Genomic DNA, 22242 nt, shown 5'->3' on the forward strand with positions numbered 1-22242 from the left:
GAATAGGGTTAGGAACTGGAATGGTAAGGTGTGTTTGTGTGTTAGAAGATGAGGGCTGGTCAGAATCAATGTGTGTGGTGGAGGTTGAGGCTTGAACATTGACTAGAGAGATGTCAACATCCATGGGAGTTGGTTCAGGAGAGTGTTCAGGTAAAGGTTGAAATTCAGTTTCAGATGGTGGTTGTTGTGGTGAAGTTGATGTTTGAGTGTTGAGTTGGGGGTCAGTGATGGCTATTGGTGATTGTGGGGGTGTTGTGGGTTTTTGTGGTTCAGGTGTTTGTTGATGAGGGTTTTCTGAAACAACATTTTCAGAAGCAGCTGCTTCTGGAGTTGTTTCAGAGGCTTTTTCTGAGTTGGACTCAACATTTTCAGGAGGAATCATGTTGAGAGGTTGAATGCAAAGGGGTTGAGGGTTAAGGCGAAAGATAGAATCAATGACTCTTTCTCTCTGCACAGCCAGTTCAGCTAACTTCTCATTAACTATGTGGCCAACTGGTTCATAAGAAGTTGACGAAGAGGGCTTATCGTTGGTTTTGGTTGATGTTGATTGGCTTTTTACTGGTTTTTGAAAAAGTTGAGCTAAGGGTACATCATCATCAGAATCATCAGAATCTGATAATGATGCGGATGCGGAATCTGAAGATATATTAATTACCTTTTCTGGTTCAGGATCAGAATCCTCTTTAGCAGATTCACTGGACACCTGCAACAGTTGCTTGGCTTCTGAAACTACAGACTCTCGTAGCTCAGCAGCAATTTCCAGAACTTTTTCAGCGGCTGCTTTCTTCTCTTGTAACTCTTTTAACTTCAAATCAGAAGCAGCTTGAGCTCTTAAGGTGATATGAGGAAAATCCTTGGTTCTCCTCAAGGCTGGCTTTCTCTTCCTCTTTGGTATAGCAGGTTGATCAAGAGGAATGTCAACACCCATGATCATCCTGGAGTCCATGTCTTCAATGGCTTCTTCAATAGAAGGTACTGATGAACTACCAATTTTGAGCTTGTCAGCAGCAACTTTTGCCTTTTTAGTAGTTTGTTCAACCTCTAGATATTGCTCTGCAGTCATCTTCCTTTTTGACTTTCTGCCTCTGGCTCGTGGCAGAGCACCACCATACATTTCCTCTGGAATATCTTCCAATCTGATTCTCTCATTGGTTGCCTCAAAATGTTCCTTGATATAGTACAATTGCACTTCAATGGGATCCTTCTTGCAGATGGGTGGAAAGTCCTTCATAAGATCAGACATAACAAGTGATTCACTTAAATCAGTTTGAAGTTTGGTGACTTCACTGATTAGCTTCATATTCAATAGAGTATGAGCATTAATGAATTTTCCAGTTTTTGTGTCAAGTAGCTGATCTGTGAAGCCTTGAGATTGACTGAGACTGTTCAAGATACCTCCTTGATAGAATATCTCTGAGAGGAGTCTTCCATAAGGAACCCAGGGTTTATCCAGTAGCTGACTCTGCTTCAAACACTCTACCAAGTACTTGAACACGTATTTGGGCACATTCACCTTTTCCTTCTTGATGAAGTGCTGGAGAAGGACCTTCTGAGCTAGATTTGGTTTCACACAGTCACCACTTGGAAACAGGGTCTCATTCTGAATCTTCAGAAGCATCTTGGTTTCCATGCTCAATTCAGCATATTTCTTCTCCTTCTCAGAATTGTAAATCACCAAGTTGGCTTGCTTTTTCCAAATGCGTTTTTCAGCAGCATCTGAAAGATCAATTCCAGAGTAGTATCCAGAGGCTGCAGCCTTGAGAACATACTCTATGTGCCATTGTGCAATTCTTATTGGAATACCACAGATGCTGGATCTGATTTCATCTTCAACAAATGGCGCAAGACCCATTTCTTCTCTTGTTTTCCCTTCTAATTCAGGATACATTAGCACCATTTGACTTTCCTCAGATAAGGATGCCGCTTTGTTGTAAAATTTTGCTCTTACCCAGAAGTGTCTAACCAGAGCTTCATATGTTGGTCCATTCAACATTCTGAAATAATCCATGAGTCCTTGCTCTTCATAGTAGCTTCTGATAGAACACCTATGAAAATTCAGAGAATCAAAGTCCACTGGATTCTCTATCTGAACTTGCAAATCCCATTCTTCCAATTTCATGCTTCTTCCTCTGTAGTCATATTCAGGGACCATTCTTGAAGTAGATACTGAATCTTTTCGTTGCGAGCTTGATGATGCCATTTGATGATTGACGAAGATTTGAAGAAGATGAAGATTTTAGGGTTCTAAGGTTGAGAGAATGCGCTTACTTCGCAAACGGTTTGAGAGCAAATGTGTTTGTTGTGAGTGAGTAGTGTGTGAATTGACAAAGTGTTAAAAGTAAAACGATTGCAATTCAAAAGAGACAAACAAACATAACATTAATGACAAAATTGGGGGCGCGTGAAAAGTACTTTCAAAGCTTTTAAATCATCATTGCCCTTTTAGTTATACACCAACACATACAGGCCACGTAAGAAGTTCACAGAGTAACTACCAAGTTAGTGGGCCAGAAGTTACTTTAACAAGTAACTCCCAACGTTTCCACTTATTCAACTATTCAGAAGCAACAAATCCAGCTTCTGGACTTCAGATGCTGATGTCATCATCAGAAGCGAGTTTTCCTCAGAACCTCAATAAAGAGCTTCTGATGGACTACTGCTTCTGAACTAACTTCAGAACCTAAAATCCTATTCAGGAGCAAGCAAACATTTAATCAGACACGAAGTGCATGTTCAAATTTTTCTTTATAAAATCAAATCTTTCAACAGTTAAAGGCTTAGTAAATATATCAGCCCATTGATTTTCAGTATCAATGAATTGTATGTCTAAAATTCCTTTTTGAACATAATCTCTGATAAAATGGTGTTTGATTTCAATGTGCTTAGCTCTTGAATGCAAAATTGGATTTTTAGACAAACAAATAGCAGCAGTATTATCACAATAAATGGGAATACTGTTAGCAGTTATCTGATAATCTTCCAACTGATGTTTCATCCAAAGTAGTTGTGTACAACAACTTGCAGCTGAAATGTATTCTGCTTCTGCTGTAGACATAGCAATAGTTGTTTGTCTTTTGCTAGCCCAGGATATAAGATTATCACCCAGAAATTGACAATTGCCACTGGTTGATTTTCTTTCAATCCTATCACCAGCATAATCAGCATCACAGAATCCAATTAGCTTATAATCTAAGGATTTCCTATAAAGGAGTCCAAGATTAGTTGTTCCCTTCAAATACCTGAAGATTCTCTTGACAGCAGTCATATGAGATTCTCTAGGATCTGATTGGAATCTTGCACACAAGCATACACTGAATAAAATATCTGGCCTAGATGCAGTGAGGTATAACAAAGAACCAATCATACCTCTATACAGCTTCTGATCTACTTTAGCTCCTTCATCTTCTTTGCTCAGGTTGCACGTAGGATGCATTGGAGTGTTCATCACTTTACAATCTTCAAGTTTGAACTTCTTCAGAAGCTCCTTTGTGTACTTTGATTGATGAACATAGACTCCATCTTTGCATTGATTGATTTGAATGCCAAGGAAGAACTTCAGCTCTCCCATCATGCTCATTTCAAATTCATCCTGCATTAACTCAGAAAATTCCTTGCAAAGAGATGCATTAGTAGAACCAAATATTATATCATCAACATATATTTGCACAACAAGAATATCTTTCCCAAGGGTCCTTCTGAAGAGTGTAGTGTCAACCTGTCCTCTCTTAAAATCATTTTTGATTAAGAAATTACTTAGTCTATCATACCAAGCTCTGGGAGCTTGTTTCAAGCCATATAGTGATTTCTTCAGTTTAAAAACATGGTCAGGATATTTAATATCCTCAAATCCAGGAGGTTGCTTAACATACACTTCTTCTTCTATGACACCATTGAGAAATGCACTCTTGACATCCATCTGATATAATATTATGCCATGATTAACTGCATAGGAAAGAAGTAACCTGATTGCTTCCAATCTTGCAACTGGAGCAAACGTTTCAGTGTAATCAATGCCTTCTTGTTGACTATACCCTTGTGCAACAAGTCTGGCTTTGTTTCTTGTTACTTCACCTTGCTCATTCAGCTTGTTTCTGAATACCCATTTTGTTCCAATAATGTTCTTGTGCTGAGGTTTGGGTACCAGATCCCACACATCATTTCTTTGAAATTGATTCAACTCTTCTTGCATAGCTAGGATCCATCCATCATCTGAAAGTGCTTCATCAACTGTTGTAGGTTCAATCATTGAGATTAGTCCAATCATTGACTCTTCTTGTCTGAAATGTGATCTTGTTCTTCTTGGACTATCTTTGTTTCCAATGATTAGCTCCTCAGGATGTGAAGACTTGTGTTTGAATGTGTTTCTGGGAGGATCTTCTTGATGTGAGCCATCTTGTGCTTCATCAGAAGCAGTTTCATCTTGCGCTTCTGATGTGGGTTCAGCTTCTGGACTATCTTCAGACTCAGCTATCTGATCAGGTTCTGGAGTAGCTTCAGGAACCTGTATCTCTGCAAAACTTTCACCCTGCTTTGAAGTTTTATCTTCAAGCTCCTTGTCATCAAATTTAACGTGCATAGATTCTTCAACACAGAGTGTTTCTGAATTATACACTCTGTATGCCTTTGACCTTTCAGAGTAACCTAAAAAGATTCCTCTTTGGGCCTTGGCATCAAATTTCTTTAGGTAGAGCTTGTTGTTCAGAATGTAACAAGTACATCCAAATTGATGAAAGTAAGAGATACTGGGTTTTCTTCCTTTAAAGAGTTCATATGCTGTTTTCTCCAAAATAGGTCTAATATAGATCCTGTTTTGAACATAGCATGCTGTATTCACTGCTTCTGCCCAAAAATGTTTTGGTAAATGGTTTTCATGAATCATGGTTCTGGCCATTTCTTGTAAAGTTCTATTCTTTCTCTCTACAACTCCATTTTGTTGTGGTGTTCTAGGAGAAGAGAATTCATGGAAAATTCCATGTTTTTCACAAAAAGCTTCAAATGGCTCATTTTCAAATTCTCCACCATGATCACTTCTGACTTTCAAAATTTTTGATTCTTTTTCAGATTGAATTTGAGTGCAGAAGCTACTGAATACATCACACGCAACATCTTTACTCTTTATGAATTTCACCCAAGTCCATCTGCTGTAATCATCAACAATGACTAATCCATATCTACTTCCATATAAGGATGCAGTACTCACTGGTCCAAATAAATCAATATGGAGTAATTCTAAAGGTCTTGAGGTTGAGACAATGTCTTTGGTTTTAAAAGATGATTTCACAATTTTCCCTCTCTGACATGCACCACAAAGTGCATCTGAATGATAGTCAATGTCTGGTAGCCCTTTCACAAGTTGTAACTTACTAAGCTTAGAGATTAACCTCCAGTTAGCATGTCCCAACCTTCTGTGCCACATCCATTTCTTATCATTCACTGATAGTAGGCAGATCACCTTCTGATCAGCCAGTTCAGAAAAATTGATTTTATAGACATTGTCAACTCTCTTTCCCTTGAACACAATGGATTTGTCTTTCTTGTTGATTACTGTACAGTTGGGTTTTTCAAAAAGCACATCATAACCATTATCACAAAATTGACTTATGCTCAAAAGGTTATGTTCAAGACCATCTACCAACCATACATTATTAATTGAGGTAGAGGAATTACCAATAGTTCCTGTACCTATGATCCTGCCTGACTGGTTGCCTCCAAATTTCACATTTCCTCCCTCTTTCATTGTTAGGCTGAGGAACATGGACTTGTCTCCTGTCATGTGTCTTGAGCAACCGCTGTCTAGGTACCATGATCTTTGCTTTGGCACTGCTCTTAGACATACCTGCATTATTGACATTTTTAGATTTAGGTACCCATTGTTCTATGGGTCCTGGAAGGTTAGTACTTAAGGCTTTACTCTTCACTTCTTGTACCTTGTGCTGTGAGTTGGGTTGCTTCTGATTAGCCATCACCTTAGGTTTTGGTACTTCAGAAGCAGTAACTGTCTTCTTCTGAAACTTAGACTTCAGAACCCCAGATTTTGGTTTCACCAGACTCTGAGGAATAGGTTCTGATCTTTTCAGGATCCTAACCTTTGAAGTTTTGGAATCAGATTTGATCATAGCCTTTGACTTAGAGTTCTTTGGCTTTGAAGTAATCTTAGCCTTAGAACTAGAAGCTTCAGGTTCTGATTGAACAACAGTTTCCAACTCAGCCCCTTCTGGTACAAAGAATGTTTTCAGACCTTCCTTGATGCATTCACAACAAGACTTTAGATTGGTTTTCTCCAGTTTCACTTCTGGAAAGCCAATTCCTCTGCCATTGTTCTTGTAAATGCTATAAATCATAGAAGCCACTCTGCTTCTGTCAATGCCAGATATAATGAAGTCTTCAAGAGCAATTTCATGATTACTTAAAGGTTTTTCATTACACTTTTCTTGTAGCTTCTGACATAAGAACCTGAGCTGGTCTTCATATGTTTTACACATGAAGTCAAAGCCCCTAAGTCCCTGTTCAGAAGCTTTCAGATCCAATAGAGTTGATTTTTGCTGTTGTACCAAATCAGCATATTTTTCTTTTAAATCCTTCAACTCATTGGTTCTTACTTCAAAATGTGTAAGAAGTTCTTTAAGTGACTCAACAAGTTCATCTCTGGGAATTTTGGAATATACCTCATTTTCATCTTCTGAGTCTGAATCTGATCCAGCTTCTGAAGTTGTTGTTGCTACCAACCCAACAGCTACCTTTGCATCTTCATCAGCTTCCTCTTTATCAGATCCAGATTCACTACCCAAATCATCCCAGGTTGCCATTAAACTCTGCTTAATCTGCTTCTTGAGTTTGCTTGGTTTGAAGGTAGACCTCTTTGACTTGTCCTTTGACTTTTCTCTTTGAAGATCAGGGCATTCAGCAATGAAGTGACCTGGCTTCTTACAGTTGAAGCATCCCTTCTGATCTTCTTTCCTTGAGCTTCTGGAGTTACCCCTTCTAGAGAGAAACTTTCTGTTCTTCTTGGCCAGATATTGAAGTCTGTTTGAGAGCATGGCCATTTCAGCAGCATCTGGTTCAGAGTCTGAACTTGACTGTTCTTCCTCTTCAGATTCAACCACTTTGAGAGCTTTTGATGACTTGCCTTTGGATGGAAGAGCTATTGATTTACTCTTCTTAGTAGACTCATGTTCATTAAGACTTAACTCATGAACTTTGAGAGAACTAACAAGATCTTCGACACTTAAAGTGTTTAAATCTTTAGCTTCCTCAATGGCAGTCACTTTTGGTCTCCATCTGGCAGGTAAGCTTCTGAGTATCTTGCTTACATGATCAGAAGCAACATAGCTCTTCTTTAGAATCTGTAGACCAGAAACTAAGGTTTGAAACCTTGAGTACATCTCCTCAATAGTTTCATCATCCTTCATTTTGAATAACTCATACTGATGTACAAGCAGGAGAGCCTTTGCTTCTTTGACCTTCTTGCTCCCTTCATAATTTGAACAGAGAGAAGCAAACATAGCTTTAGCAGTGGATTTGTCACTCATCTTCATGTATTCTGCTTTGGGTATGGCAGTGACAAGAGCTCCTCTGATAATATGATGCTTCTTGTAAAGTTTCCTCAGTTCTGGAGTATGTTTCTTTCTATCCACAGCAGCTCCTTCTTCATCAAGGACTAAACCACCAACGCCGTCTTCCAGAATATCCCACAATTCTTCATCTAGGCTCATGATGTAACTGTAAAAATTGGTCTTCCACCAAGAGAACTCTTCAGCATCTCCATTGAACTTTGGAACTTTTCCAACACTGGTTTTCTTACTATCACTATAATCATGTGAGACATTTTTATAGCTAGTATCACCATCAGGAGGAGGAGTAGTCATGTTTTTCTCAGATCTTTGACTGTTGCACGGTTAAGTGATACACAACAGACCAAGGCTCTAGATACCAATTGAAGGTGAGAAAAACACAAGAAGGGGGTTGAATTGTGTTTTTAAAAATTCTTCGTTTCTCTAAATAACTGAATACACTGATCAGAAGCTAAGTGAGACAGCTTCTGAAGTGATGATCAGAATCTAAATGCAGCGGAATAAAACAGAGAGAGAGAAGAAGAACGACACAAAGCAATTATACTGGTTCCTTCCACAATCCGGAAGTAGTCCAGTCCCCCTTGCACTTCCAAGGAGATTTCACTATGAGTAATATCTGATTACAAATGCTCAAGCACACAAGCAAGAGACTTCCAATGCTCAAGCACACAAGCAAGAGACTTCCTTTGCTCAAGAACACAATCAAGAGACTTCCTGCTCAAGCACAACTGCAAGAGACTTCCTAACTAAACAAAATTACACAGAAAATTGTTTAAGGTTGAACACTTGATATACAATCAGAGGTGCTCACAATACAAATCAGATACAGACTCAATGGACTTAAGAATTTCTAAGATATGACTTTGAGACACAGAAATTCTAAGTGAATGCAGAACAATTTCAGCAGAGGTTTGGTACTTGTGAAAATCTTGTGAGTCTTTCGTTCAGCGTTCTTGCATTACCAATTCTCTAGGTCTTCACTCCTTTATATAGAGGTGTGAAAGAGACGTTGTGAAATTGCCAGCACACCAAAGAGTCGTTGTTGAAGCTTGATCTTTCACCAATGATCTTTTGCCTGATTTGGTTGTTGTCCTATGAAGAACAAATTTGAAATCCATTCCTTATCCAAAGGAACATCTATGCAGGCGAGACCGTATTCTGGAGCTGTTTTCTTGTCTTGAAGTGCAGACACAAAACAGAGTAGTGGAGAACGTGGTTGTACAATTCGTACAAAGTACAATGTCAACGCTTTCGTCCAAATTGCAAACACACACCTTCAAACACCTTTGAAATGACCGTTGCAAGCTCCACTAATCCTTTGTTTGTGTTTTCGAATCCAATAGACAGCTTTTGCATTGATGATTCTTCAATTCTTGATTCTTTGCAAATCCAGTTGATATTCAGCTTCTGGTGAAATGGCTTCTGATGAGGCAGCTTCTGATGATGCAGCTTCTGATGATGCAGCTTCTGATGAGATGACTTCTGCAGCTTCTGATGATGCAGCTTCTGATGATGTGACTTCTGGACCTCTTGTCTTCAGGAGCACTATTCTTCAGGAGCGCTATTTCTTCAGGAGCAGCTTGACTTCAGGAGCACTTTTTCTTCAGGAGCAAGTTGCCTTCAGGAGCGTCCAAGCTTCAAATTTTTGTTGTTTCCATAGCTCTTTATTTGCTCATTCAGAACCAATGATGATGTAACTTTATAATTATGGTCCTGTACACTTGAACAAATATTAGCTAATCCAATTTACAATTTTTAATACCTTGTTATCATCAAAACTCTTTAAGGTTTATTGTTAAACACATTTTGTTCCAACACACTCTTTATAAATTAGGAAATTATCCTTTAAGAAAGTCAAATAGTTCAATTTTCAATGCATTGAATATACAAGTTTTTACAAAAATTTATCATTTGAGACCCTTAAAAAGTGACCCCAGAGCACTTGTTAGCACTTCCCTTAAATTAAAGTACAAAACCAAAAAAAGTAACGATAAGAAAATATTTCATGGAAAACGTCCTTAGCAAATCATCTCCCCAAAAAAACGTTATAATTCACTCATCCAACCTATTTTTTTCACAAAAGAAAAACCAAAGACTTTTTCAGGCTCTAAATGGTCTGTTCATAGTGTGAAACATAAGTGACATAGAAATTGAAGTGTATAAAATACGTCTTTTTAACTGATGTAGAAGGGCTGACTACACGAATTGAAGACGAAGTTACACGTAAGAAAGAATCGACTGGAATAGTACATATTTAGCTCCTTAAAAAAATTATTGGTTGTTTAAAAAAATTAAAAACTTTTAAGTAGGAATATCATGTCAAGCATCACTACTTTTGGGCAACACCCAAATTAGCAAGTCATGGTAGGTAAATGAATGTGAAAGCAAACACTCACCAATTCATAGGCAAATTGATCATTAGATATAGTGCAATTTGGTCGGCCAATTTAAGAGAAATTCTTAGGTGGCCCAGGACCATGAAATTTTCTTTGGTCACAACCAAAGAAAGAAGAGAAAGAAGAGAGAAGAGAGAGAAAATGGAAAGTATTTGTTTATTTGTGAAGAGAGAGAAGACAAAAACTCTATGTGTGACCAAACCAAATTTCTTGGTCCTGGTTCACACAAGAGTTTCTCCCAATTTAAAGCATTGCATACTCACCACATTCAACGTGTCAATTTTCAGCTTAATGGACAAAATATCAGATATTGCAATCCAAAATATATTTTATTTGTAAGCATATATATAGGTAATCACCTTTAACTTAGACTACACATGCTCATTACAATATATTAAATGAAGTAACGTTTCAACCAATCAAACCGTGTTGACCAGTCCAAATATATAATAAACATATGTTATTTATTTAGACTTACATATGTATAGAAATCAAGTCATCACATCTAAATATGGGTCAGATATTGGCTATTTGTGATTGAAACTGATTATATGAAGATGAAATTCATTGTGGAAAATCTTGGAGTCTCTATTTTCTTCAAAGTTTTCCTTATTATATCTCTTGTATCTCAAACCTTTGGAAGCAAAACAGATTATTATAGAAGCAACAAAGCCTTGTTCATTTTTGGGGATTCAATCTTAGATGCTGGCAATAACAATTACATAAACACTACAAGTCTTGACCAAGCAAATTTCTTGCCCTATGGAGAAACTTACTTCAAGTTCCCAACGGGGAGATTCTCTGATGGCCGTTTAATATCAGATTTTATTGGTAAGATTTGCATATTTTATCGGTAAGATGTGTAAATTTTATATCATTATACTTATAATGAACTAACTTATTTTGATATTTCTCTGAATTTTGCTCCGTTAGTAGGGACATTGTATTATTTTGATATTTCTCTGAATTTTGCTCCGTTAGTAGGGACATTGTATTATATATGTATGTGTTACGGTTTAAACCATAAACATCTACCTGTTTACTTTAAAAAGATAAACTTCTGACTATTATATTATTGAGTAAATTACACTATGGATCCTTTAAGTTTGAGGTTTGTAATAGATTGATCATTTAAGTTATTTTGGTCACACATAAGTCCTTTTAAGTTTGTGGTTTGTAACAGATTGATTTTAAGTTATTTTGGTCACACATAAGTCGTTTAAGTTTGTAAACGTTTTCAATTCAGTCCTTCTGTTAACCAAACATTACAAAAACGATGATGTGGGAGAATGACTAAATCGAAAATGTTTACAAACTTAAATGGCTTACGTGTGACCAAAATAACATAAAAACCAATACTCCCTCCGGTCACTATTATAAGCAAAAGTTGACTTTTTAGGTTCATTCAATAAATAATGTATGTGGTCTATATATAAACTACATACATCATTTATTGAATGATTCTAAAAAGTGAACTTTTGCTTATAATAGTGACCGGAGATAGTATGTTACAAATCTTAAATTTAAAGGATTTATGTACGACCAAAATGACTTAGGACTATTAATCTATTACAAACATCATACTTATTTCACGAAAAAGAAACTATGTTAAAGTAATTTGATCGAAATCAATTTAATTATTTAAAACAAGATTCTCTACTCATGTCTTTTGTCATACTTTTTGTTTTCTAGCTGAATACGTAAATATTCCACTGGTTCCACCATTTCTACAACCTGACAATAACCAATATTACAATGGAGTGAATTTTGCTTCTGGTGGAGCAGGTGCACTTGTTGAAACTTTCCAAGGGTCGGTATGTCTATTTCATTCACATGATAATTAGTGCTTTAACTAATATTTTTTTGGAGAGATATATAAAATGAATGACCAAGTATATAGTGATTAATTGTTCGTAAAAAAATAGTAGTAGTATATAATAATTACTCAATTATATTCATGTCAACTTTAGTAGGCTATGCGCATAGCATGCTTGCCACGTTAACGTCGGTGAAGCACTAACAGTCATCTTAACTGACGAAGCAGTACTATAGTTGATTGATTATTATTTTTTTAATACTCCCTCCGTTTCAAAATGAGTGTCGCTTTAGCCAAAAAAATTTGTTTCAAAATGAATGTCACTTTCGGTTTCCAATGCAATAATAACTTTTTCTTTTCAATTGTACCCTCCAATTAATACTCTGCACACTACTTCCAAAGTATTACTTTTAAAACTAACCAATAGTTAATAAGGATAATTTGGTAAAATAATCATTCTCTTTCTTTTAATCATTGCATTTCTTAATATGTGTGTAAACACCTAAAACGACACTCATTTTGAAACGGAGGGAGTAAAAATGTCTACTCTCTCCGTCCTTATATCTAAGCATCCATTTGATTTTATTTTTGTCTCTAAATATAAATTCCTTTTCAAATTATTAAATGCATTTATTATTTTTTTCTAAACATACCCCCTAATTAATACTATTATTTTGTCTTGAAATATGAAAAGTCATATTTAATACACATACAAACAAATGACAATTTCGTAATATTAACACACAAAACAGACACATTAATTACACTAACAACTTTTCTTAAGAAAAAATGTGAAAAAGAAAATGGGTGGCTACATTAAGGGACGGAGGGGGTAATAGTTTGAAATTCACCTTTCAAATGAGTAAATGAAGTATTTGGTGTTTGAACCCCGACTATTATGTATATTATGAAATATTCGTACCAACTAAGATAAGTTGAACATACTTTAGTAAATTAATTAGATACTCCCTCTCTTATGAATTATAAGCAAATTTAACATTTTAGATTCATTCATTTAATGATGTATGTGATCTATATTATAGATCACATACATCATTAAATAAATGAACCTAAAAAGTCAAATTTGGTTATAATTCATAACGGATGAGCATACTGTGTATTTTTCGATGCTCATTTAACACTTGAATTATCACATTATTTTCTTTCCTCTTTCTCTCAAGGTGTTTATTCCCATATGGATAAATATATATTTTCCTTCTTTAATTATGCCCACAAGTTTATTGAAGTGGTTGTCGTATGGTGATAGGTCGAAGATCAAGTAAATAAGTACTTAAAACAACAAATCAATAGTAGATGATCGTTTTTGTCTTTCATTTCTCATTCTTTCCACACTTTAATTCGTTCATAGAATTTCTCATATGGTGATAGGTCAAAGATTAAGTGAATAATAAGTACTTCAAACAACAAACCATTAATCAACAATTAAGTTAAAGGGATGAATTGCCATTAAGAAAAAGGGATGAATTAATCACAATTAAGAGGGTGCATTTTTTTTTTCCTATCATTTAAGTTAACTTCTCTATATTGAAATGCACTACACAAGTAGTAGTCAACAATTTTTTTTTTTACTGATTTGCTTAGCAAAATGATGGATTTGTCGTGTCAAATTTTCAGGTAATACCTTTCAAAACACAAGCAAGAAACTTCAAGAAAGTAACAACTTGGTTGAGGCACAAGTTAGGCAGTTCTAATTCCAAAACATTGTTATCAAATGCTGTCTACATGTTTAGCATCGGATCTAATGATTATCTTAGCCCATTTTTGACAAATTCTGATGTTCTAAAGTATTATTCTCATACAGAATATGTTGCCATGGTGATTGGTAACTTCACTTCCACTATCAAGGTACAATACAAATCTTCCTATTTACATTCTTTTTTAAATTGTCACTGTTAAAAGAGAAAAAAAATATTAAAATTAGAGATGAATAAAAATGTTCTCGCTAAGTTATAGTGAATCTTTAACAATGTGTTATGACCGAAGCTCTATGTGTCAATATTTTGGATAAAGAGTGGATGGTCGTTTTAGGTTCCGTGTTTAACCCTATATATATAGTTAGGGGCTTAGGGGTATCATCCGTGTTCCTCGTTATGGCCTTGATCGTGGCCTACCAACTCGGATAACAATTACCCCATTTTCCCCGCCTTCTTATCGTGTTGTCTTTAGGTATGATCGAATAAACACACATGTGAGCTTTTCGTGTGAGTGCGGTATGTTAATACAATGGTCGAGAATCCTACAATCACGAGGCATGTAAATAAGAAGTGCTTAATTCTATATCTTTAATCTTTATGTTGGTCCAATATCTAATTCCTTTCTCATTAAATATGCGACAGCATCAATGATATATTTCAATTTTTACTAATAGTGTATACATAAGTGATTGTTTTTTCTTATTTTGGTATGAATCTAATTTATGATTGTTTGAATTTTCAGGAAATACATAAGAGAGGGGCTAAAAAATTTGTGATTTTAAACTTACCACCCTTGGACTGTCTTCCAGGAACTAGAATAATTCAATCACAAGGAAAGGGTAGCTGCTTAGAAGAGCTTTCATCACTTGCAAGAATACATAATCAAGCACTCTATGAGGTTCTCTTAGAATTGGAAAAGCAACTAAGGGGATTTAAATTCTCTCTCTATGATTTTAACTCGGATCTCACTCATATGATCAACCATCCCTTAAAATATGGTACTCTCCCTCTCATTTCAAGTTCTCCTTTTCCTTTTTTGAAATGGTGAATATTTATATTGTTAGTAAGTGTTAGCGTGTGTTTGGAAACACGTCCCACACCTTTTTCTCGTGTTCCAACACAAATATATTGTGATTTTCCAAAACTAAAAAACCAAGCTTCTTAGTAAACGCACGTTTGGAGTTGTTTTGATGTGGAAGCAAACGAGCACTTAGCATTATTCTTGGAGCAGGTGCTATACGAGAACAATTAGTTGATCTGGATTGAAGAATTATTATGGATTCTTCGTTGGTAGAATGGAAAGAATTAGGAGAAGAGGGATCCCTGACAATGAAAATGAATGGGAAGATCGAAAAGTAGGAAGAAGAAAGAATTTTTTGGTTAGACGCATGGAATTAGCTAAGCACTTTATCCGAACAAATATAGAACCAGAATGGATGGTTTTATGTCTCTTACCAGTTCTTCCTCCCGAATTGAGACCGATTATTCAAATAGATGGAGGGAAACTAATGAGTTCGGATATTAATGAAACCTTATCATTACATTATTCCTTAACTGCTCCACCCTGTCACCAAACCAACCTTGTATAATCCCATACTTAAATATTTGTTTGTTGCAAAAATATGAAGAGGGTATTAATTATTTGCTTCTGTATTAGTTTTATTCAACCATCATTACGTTGATTCAAATGGAGATAGATTTGAATCCCTTAAGCTAAGCCCTAGGTTCAAGTCTTGCTAACATTTTTGTAAAATAGATTGTCTTATCTTAGAAATGAGTATAATTAATATTTCATAGTACAACTAAAATAAGATTAAATTACACCTTCATATTCAAATTCCTTTCTCTAAAGTATATGTCATTTTGCAAATTAATATGTGAAAATTGTGGTTATTAATTTGATGCAGGCTTTAAGGATGGAAAATCAGCATGTTGTGGGAGTGGACCATTTAGAGGAGAATATAGTTGTGGTGGAAAAAGAGGGGAGAAACACTTTGAATTATGTGACAAACCCAATGAAAGTTTATTTTGGGATTCTTACCATCTTACAGAAAGTGCTTACAAACAATTGGCAGCTCAAATGTGGAGTCCTACTGGAAACTCTCATACTATTGGGTCTTACACTATTAAAGATTTCTTTCAAGCCATGTGAATTTGCTTCATGATTTTATTATTCTCCCATATTACCAACATAAATAAATATAAATAGTTAATCACTGGTATAACTTAATTGTGTGCATAAAATGGATGTAGCACCAGTGCAGAGAGCAAACTGGATTGTGTGACACCATAATTTTTCTTATAATGTATGAACATATGTGAAAATACTAGTCATAGTTGTGGTAATTTAGAGTATGTTTGTTTTAGATAATAGTGCTTTAAAAAAAAAGTACCTTCCTTCAAAAAAAATTAAAATACCTGACTATTTATTTGTTTTTATTTTTATAAAATATCTAGTTTTTAAGTATTTTGGAAATGATATTTTGTTAATAGATGTGTTAAAAAAATAAAAAAAATTCATGAACTTAGCTCATATGGTAGAAACATTGGTTAATATATGCAGGGGTTTATGTTAGGGTAATAAAAAGTAGAACATTACAATTTTTTTAATGTGTTAAGAATGTTGGTGATATTGATGCAACAATTTTATTGAGATCAAATTGTGTTAGTAGATAGAACTCCACTTTATAATGCTCAGGAGTGCGATCAATTATCATCGTGTCTTTTGTAGCTTAAGTTTGTGTGATTTTAATTTTAAGTGTTGTTCTACAAGTGATGAATGGAGAAGGGTTGAAACAATGTGTGAGATTTTGAAGTCATTGATATCCCCGTCTTCTTATCCTACATCAAATTTGTATTTTGGAGAAATATGGAAGACATAGTGTCTTTGTAAGATCTTATTTGATAAGTGATGATTTGTTGATTCAAAACATGGCTAGAACTATGAAGGGAAAATTTGACAATTATTGAAGTGACTATAGTGTGGTCCTGGCATTTGTGGCTATACATGATCCAACCAAAAAACTTTTTGAAATTTGCATATCAAAAACTTGATCCTCTCAGTAGTTAGGAGATGTTGAAAATGGTTAAGACAACTTTGGAGAAGCTTTTTTCCGAGTATGTCAAACATGAGATTTCTTCTTCTAATCCAAGTTCTTCACAATTGCAACATAGTGGTGGAGAAGGAACTCGAATTATGTCATCCTCATATGAAGTAAGTTCATATATTATTTCTTTCTTTTTTTAATTATTTTGTTGTTGTTGTTGTTGTATGAATATTTTGTAACATGGTTAGGTCATTTGTAGGAATTTGAAGAATTTAAAAGCCAAGTAAGTACCAACACAGAAAAATATGAACTTGATACTTATTTAGATGAGTTGTAGATGCCTCAGTTGGTGGAAATTGATATCTTTGCTTATTGGAAGGAAAGAAGTCGTATAAGTCCTAATCTTAAGGATGGCTTGCGATATATTGAGTATTCCAATAACTTCGGTGGCATCAGAATATGGTTTTAGTATTGGCTCTCGAGCCCTGAATAAGTATAGAAGTTTAATGAAAGTTGAATTTTAAAAATCCATGTACGGGTGCAAAATTCAATATATAGCAAAAAGAAGGTGTTGTGTGAACGTTCACATATAAAAAATAAGTATAGATTAGTATTGGCTCTCAAGTATAGAAGTTTAATGAAAGATGAATTTTAAAAATCCACGTGTGCAAAATTCAATATATAGAAAAAAGAAGGTGTTGTGTGAAACTTCACATATCATAACAATGAATGAAGGTGTTGTGATCAGATTATTTTAAAAATTCCTTTACTTAAAACTTACATATTAAAATATAAAATTTAATTCTAAATAGAAAAAAGCTCAAATTTTCCTCTTTAAATCCTATTCCTCCATTCTAAAAATTTATCATTTCATATTTAAAATATAACCTTAATAAAAAAAAAACTATTACAATTGATTCATCCAAAATTTATCATCAAATCTCGAATATTTTAATAAAAAAAATAGATTTAAAGGTTTCAGCGAAAGAAAATCAACTGAAGGAGTATTAATATTTGTTTTTAAATAGATAAACTTTTTTGACAAAAAATATAATTGAGAAACTTGATCAGCTCGAAAACAATCCAATATCAAATGCGTACATAGTTCAAACTTAAGAATAAAAAATTTAATTAAGTTATTTTGACTCAAATGTCTTAGAAAATATTTTTGTTAAATAAGACATGATTTTTAAATTCAGCATAGAATCTCAAAACGCATAAAATATTTTCCTTACAAACGAAGTATGTTATGTGTGAATTTCTTTGTTCTTAGTCTTGGTTTGATTTCGTGTTTGTATTTTGTCAAAGATGTTTTGCCTTATGCGTGTTGAAGAATGGGACATAAGGTAGGAAAAATGGCTTTATTTTGGGATGCTTTTATACATTTGGCAAGAAACAGTATGTAAGTAACTATAAAGACTACACAAATATTTTCCATCATACTTTTAAGTCAGCTAATGTATAGACCCTCGTATTTTTAAATGAAATTTTTAAAGAATGTTTAGAATATTTTAAGAATCTCTCCGAGAAAAATTAAAACTTTTTAACAAACTATGAATTAAAGATGAATTTTTATGTTTTTGGCGTTTAAAAATTCATTTTTAATTCATATTTTATTAAAAAAATATTTTTTTGAGAGATTGTTATATTATTTTACACATTTATGCAAAATTTTATTTAAAAAATGAAGACTACACATGAGTTGACTTTTTTATTTAAAAAATAAAAACTACACATGAGTTGACTTAAAGTAGAAACCAAAAATGGAGATACAAATTTTTGAAGGGACTAAAGTCGAAGAAAATTTTTAGGAAATTAAAACAAAAAGTGGGTAGATTTATAGGGACTAATTACATATTTAACCCTTCATTTTAACTAGAAAATATATTTTAAAAATTTGTGATTTAAAAAAAATTAAAAATGATGATTTTATCGAAACTAGAAAATATATTTTATTTAATTCTAAAAGCATGCTAATAAAGTAGGCTAACAACAGTCACATGAGTTTAGCTTATTTGATTTAATTCTAAAAGCATGTTAATAAAGTAGGCTAACAACAGTCACATGAGTTTAGCTTATTTGATAAGGGATAATGCATAATATATGCACAGGTTGGGGTTCGAACCTCAGATATCCCACTTATTCACCACTCACCTTTATGGTGAATTTCTCTAGTCGGCTACTTACAAAAAAAAGGCTATTAATGTGGTTGTTAACACTTAATCTCATGCTAGGGTCGCACCCTTCCTAGTTTTTTAGTATAAGAAACTCTTAACTTCTCTCTAAGTTTTCTTTCTCTTTCACTCGTTGAGGATGAGTGGTTTTTAGGTCATTTTTGACCTAGAATCACCCTTCTACATCTTTTTTTCCCTTTCTTTCGATCTAGATAAGTGATTTCCACATATATCAAGTGTTTCCTTTTGTGATTTCATCGTGTGTTGTGTTGTTCGCCATCTTGCGCGATGTTGTTTGATTTCGCGTCTTGTTGCATTGTTCGTTTTGTTCAATATTGAAATATCAACTTCAGTTTGGACGACCTTGCAGATCTGGAGGCATATGTATTCTGGTGATTTATATTTTATCATATTATTTGTAGCATTTTGCCGTTATTTGCTATTAATTTAGATGTTGTGAGTTTGTTGGCAGATCTTTAACGATGTTGATTCTAATTTATTATATCAATTTAAATGAATGACTATTGTTTTGCTTTTGTAAAAAAAAAAAAAAAAAAAACACTTGATCTCATAAAAAAGAGTCTCAAAAGACTAATCTATAAAAGAAAAGTCTCGTGAGCTATTTACATTAAGCAGTTTTACTTACAATTTTTTTTTTGCGTGAAGATTGACTACATACTAGCATCCTTTCTTGACAAAATCATATACTATTAAGTATTAATCCAATTCAAGTTTTTTCTTTTGTTGAATAGTCCAAAATGAGAATGTTGTTATGATTAATTTTATTTTATTCGTTGAGACGCTGACTACTTAGACTTGTTGAAGGAATTTGGTAATGAAGTGAGCTGCATAGCCAGATGTATAATACCATAACTTGTATATAAATAACACTCATGAACTCAATATTAATTACATATACCAAAGTGAAGCATAGGATTAATTAAGTTAGAACTTGCAAGCATGGGGGGTTTAATGTATTTGTTGGTGTTGTGTTTGGGTATTATTATGCAAATTAATCACTGCCTTAGCAATAGCATGATCATGAAGTGCTTGCCCAAGAAAAATGGTGCTCTATTCATATTTGGAGATTCACTATTTGATAATGGAAACAACAACTACATCATTACAACCATTGGTAATCAGGCAAATTATCCTCCTTATGGACAGACTTTCTTTAGGTACCCTTCTGGTAGATTTTCCGACGGACGCATGATACCAGATTTTGTTGGTACGATTTTTCCAACTTTTTTTTTTTATAGGGGAAAACATATGTTTATTTTGTTGTGTTTGTTAGTATATAGATTCAAATTATCCTCCCTACATAATTGTTAGGAGTCTGGGGAAGTTCCGGGAGAAACATCGAATCAATACGTTTGGATAACAAGAGAGAGAAAAGGAGAGATGACACATCTCTACTCAAAATTTTGCTCTAAGATAATTTTTCATTCTGTCACACTTTTTTCTTGAGGAGTTCTCATTCCGCCACATGATGTAGAGATTACATAGATTGTAAACATTTTCATTTAACGTGTTGCATGATGTTGTCTGATAACGAAACTTAGCTAAGAAAACTGTAACAGTTAACTTTTTATCCTCTTAAAAAAAAGTTAACTTTTTATCCAAGAAATTGTGGTACTGAAGTAGAGATTACTTAGATTGTAACATTTTGATTTAAAGTGCTACATGATGTTGTTGTCTAATGACGGAACTTAACATAGGGACCATTTTGATTAAAGTGTTACAATGTTGTAGACAAGATCGTTAATTCGTCGCTAAATTTAGCTATGAGAAACAACATATGCACTATATGATTGTCAAAAAACCTGAACAGGATTTGTCCTATAGACTCGTACTACCGTGTCCTTGATTTCTAAGAAAACAAAAACATAACAAAATAGTTGTCTAATTTTTTCAGCTGAGTATGCCAAGTTGCCTCTACTTCCACCATATTTGCATCCAGGTCAGCCTGAATATATCTATGGAGTTAATTTTGCATCAGGAGGGTCTGGTGCACTCTCTCAAACATCTCAAGGAAGTGTAAGTTCATCTTTAAATTCATTTTATATCCTTTTCTACCTCTAAAATTAAAACTATATATATAGTATATACTAATATAAACATTATCTGAATTTTTATTGTTGTTAACATATAGGTGATAGACCTGAAAACTCAGTTGAGTTATTTAAAAAAGGTAAAGAATTTATTCAGGGAGAAATTGGGACATGAAAAAACAAAAGAATTGTTGTTCAAATCTGTATACTTATTTAGTGTTGGAAGCAATGACTATGGTAGTCTTCTGGATCCAAACTCAGGTGTGCTTCTACCTGTTGATCATCAACAATTTGTTGATTTTGTCATTGGAAACCTCACAAATGTCATCAAAGTATGTAAAGTTTTATAAGCCTTGATTTTTTTGTGCCAAAAATATATATGATATATTTCTTTTGTGCTAACAATATATATGATATGTTTATTTATAGGAAATTTATGACCTAGGTGGAAGAAAATTTGGGTTGCTTAATTTGGGTCCTTTTGGCTGCTATCCTAGCATAAGAATATTGGTTAATAATGGAACAGAAGGTGAATGCATAGATGAAATTTCAGCAGTGGCAAGACTACACAACAATAAACTCACAAAAATGCTTCAAAAGCTAGAGAACCAGCTAAAGGGGTTCAAATATTCAATCAATGATTTCTACAGTGCATTTTCTGAAGTGATGAAGTATCCTTCAAACTATGGTACACATTCATGAAAAAATATTAATTATTATGTAGTGAGTTTTATGTGTGAGCATATATACTAATCATTGTTAATTTTATGTTTGATAAATTTTTGGGAAGGCTTTAAAGAAGCAAGTGTAGCATGTTGTGGAAGTGGCTGTGGAGGGAACAAAGAATATGAGTTATGTGACAATGTGAATGAACATGTATTCTTTGACACTCATCATCCTACATAGAAAGCTAATCAATATTTCGCCAAATTGATATGGAATGGAAATGGCAGTGTCACATGGCCTTACAATCTAAAGCAGCTATTTGAAATTTGACTATTCTACCATACAAAACAATCCATGTTTTGCTGCTTCAAGTTTCTTTCAAAATAAATGATTTATATATGTTTAAGTTATTATTGTTGAGTTTAAGGTTTTAATAAATTTGTGCTTGGATTTAGGACGTTTATATAGTTTGTGATCAACATCATGATATTTTAATGTAGTTTGCTAAATTCTAATTAAATCTTTCATGTTAACAATTATCATTGACACAACTACGGATTGGGTGCTTAAGTGGACCCCTATATCGACATCACTCATTCAAACCAATTTCATTTATTGATCTCTGCATGAAATTGAAGTGGCCAGCACTGTGACCAAAAGTAATAGCAATCCACAGAAGGAACTCTTTCAAACCAAGATCAACTGAAGCTTAGGAAACTACAGAAAGATGTAAGAACTGATAACATAGCAGATTCTGGCAAGTTTGAACCCTGTGTTTGTAAGCTTAACAAAAGGAAGCAACACCA

At 34.0% G+C, this 22242-nt stretch overlaps 2 protein-coding genes across 2 annotated transcripts; both read left to right on the forward strand.

Moving 5' to 3' along the window:
• The first annotated feature begins 10506 nt into the window (after nucleotides 1-10506).
• Nucleotides 10507-15871, forward strand: LOC146897284 (GDSL esterase/lipase 5-like). Its single transcript, XM_085732113.1, has 5 exons — nucleotides 10507-10798; nucleotides 11660-11781; nucleotides 13419-13649; nucleotides 14241-14496; nucleotides 15406-15871. The coding sequence occupies exons 1-5, from the start codon at nucleotides 10519-10521 to the stop codon at nucleotides 15648-15650; spliced, it is 1134 nt and encodes a 377-aa protein (XP_085588239.1). The 5' UTR covers nucleotides 10507-10518; the 3' UTR covers nucleotides 15651-15871.
• A 2790-nt stretch (nucleotides 15872-18661) lies between these two features.
• Nucleotides 18662-21956, forward strand: LOC146897285 (GDSL esterase/lipase 5-like). The gene is made up of 5 exons (XM_085732114.1): nucleotides 18662-19947; nucleotides 20635-20756; nucleotides 20872-21102; nucleotides 21200-21458; nucleotides 21561-21956. The coding sequence occupies exons 1-5, from the start codon at nucleotides 19680-19682 to the stop codon at nucleotides 21674-21676; spliced, it is 996 nt and encodes a 331-aa protein (XP_085588240.1). The 5' UTR covers nucleotides 18662-19679; the 3' UTR covers nucleotides 21677-21956.
• The last annotated feature ends 286 nt before the right edge of the window (nucleotides 21957-22242 follow it).

This window comes from Medicago sativa, chromosome 8, assembly GCF_051527215.1.
Source record: "Medicago sativa cultivar Bolivia chromosome 8, Bolivia_mono, whole genome shotgun sequence".
In the NCBI taxonomy this organism is placed as follows: domain Eukaryota; kingdom Viridiplantae; phylum Streptophyta; class Magnoliopsida; order Fabales; family Fabaceae; genus Medicago; species Medicago sativa.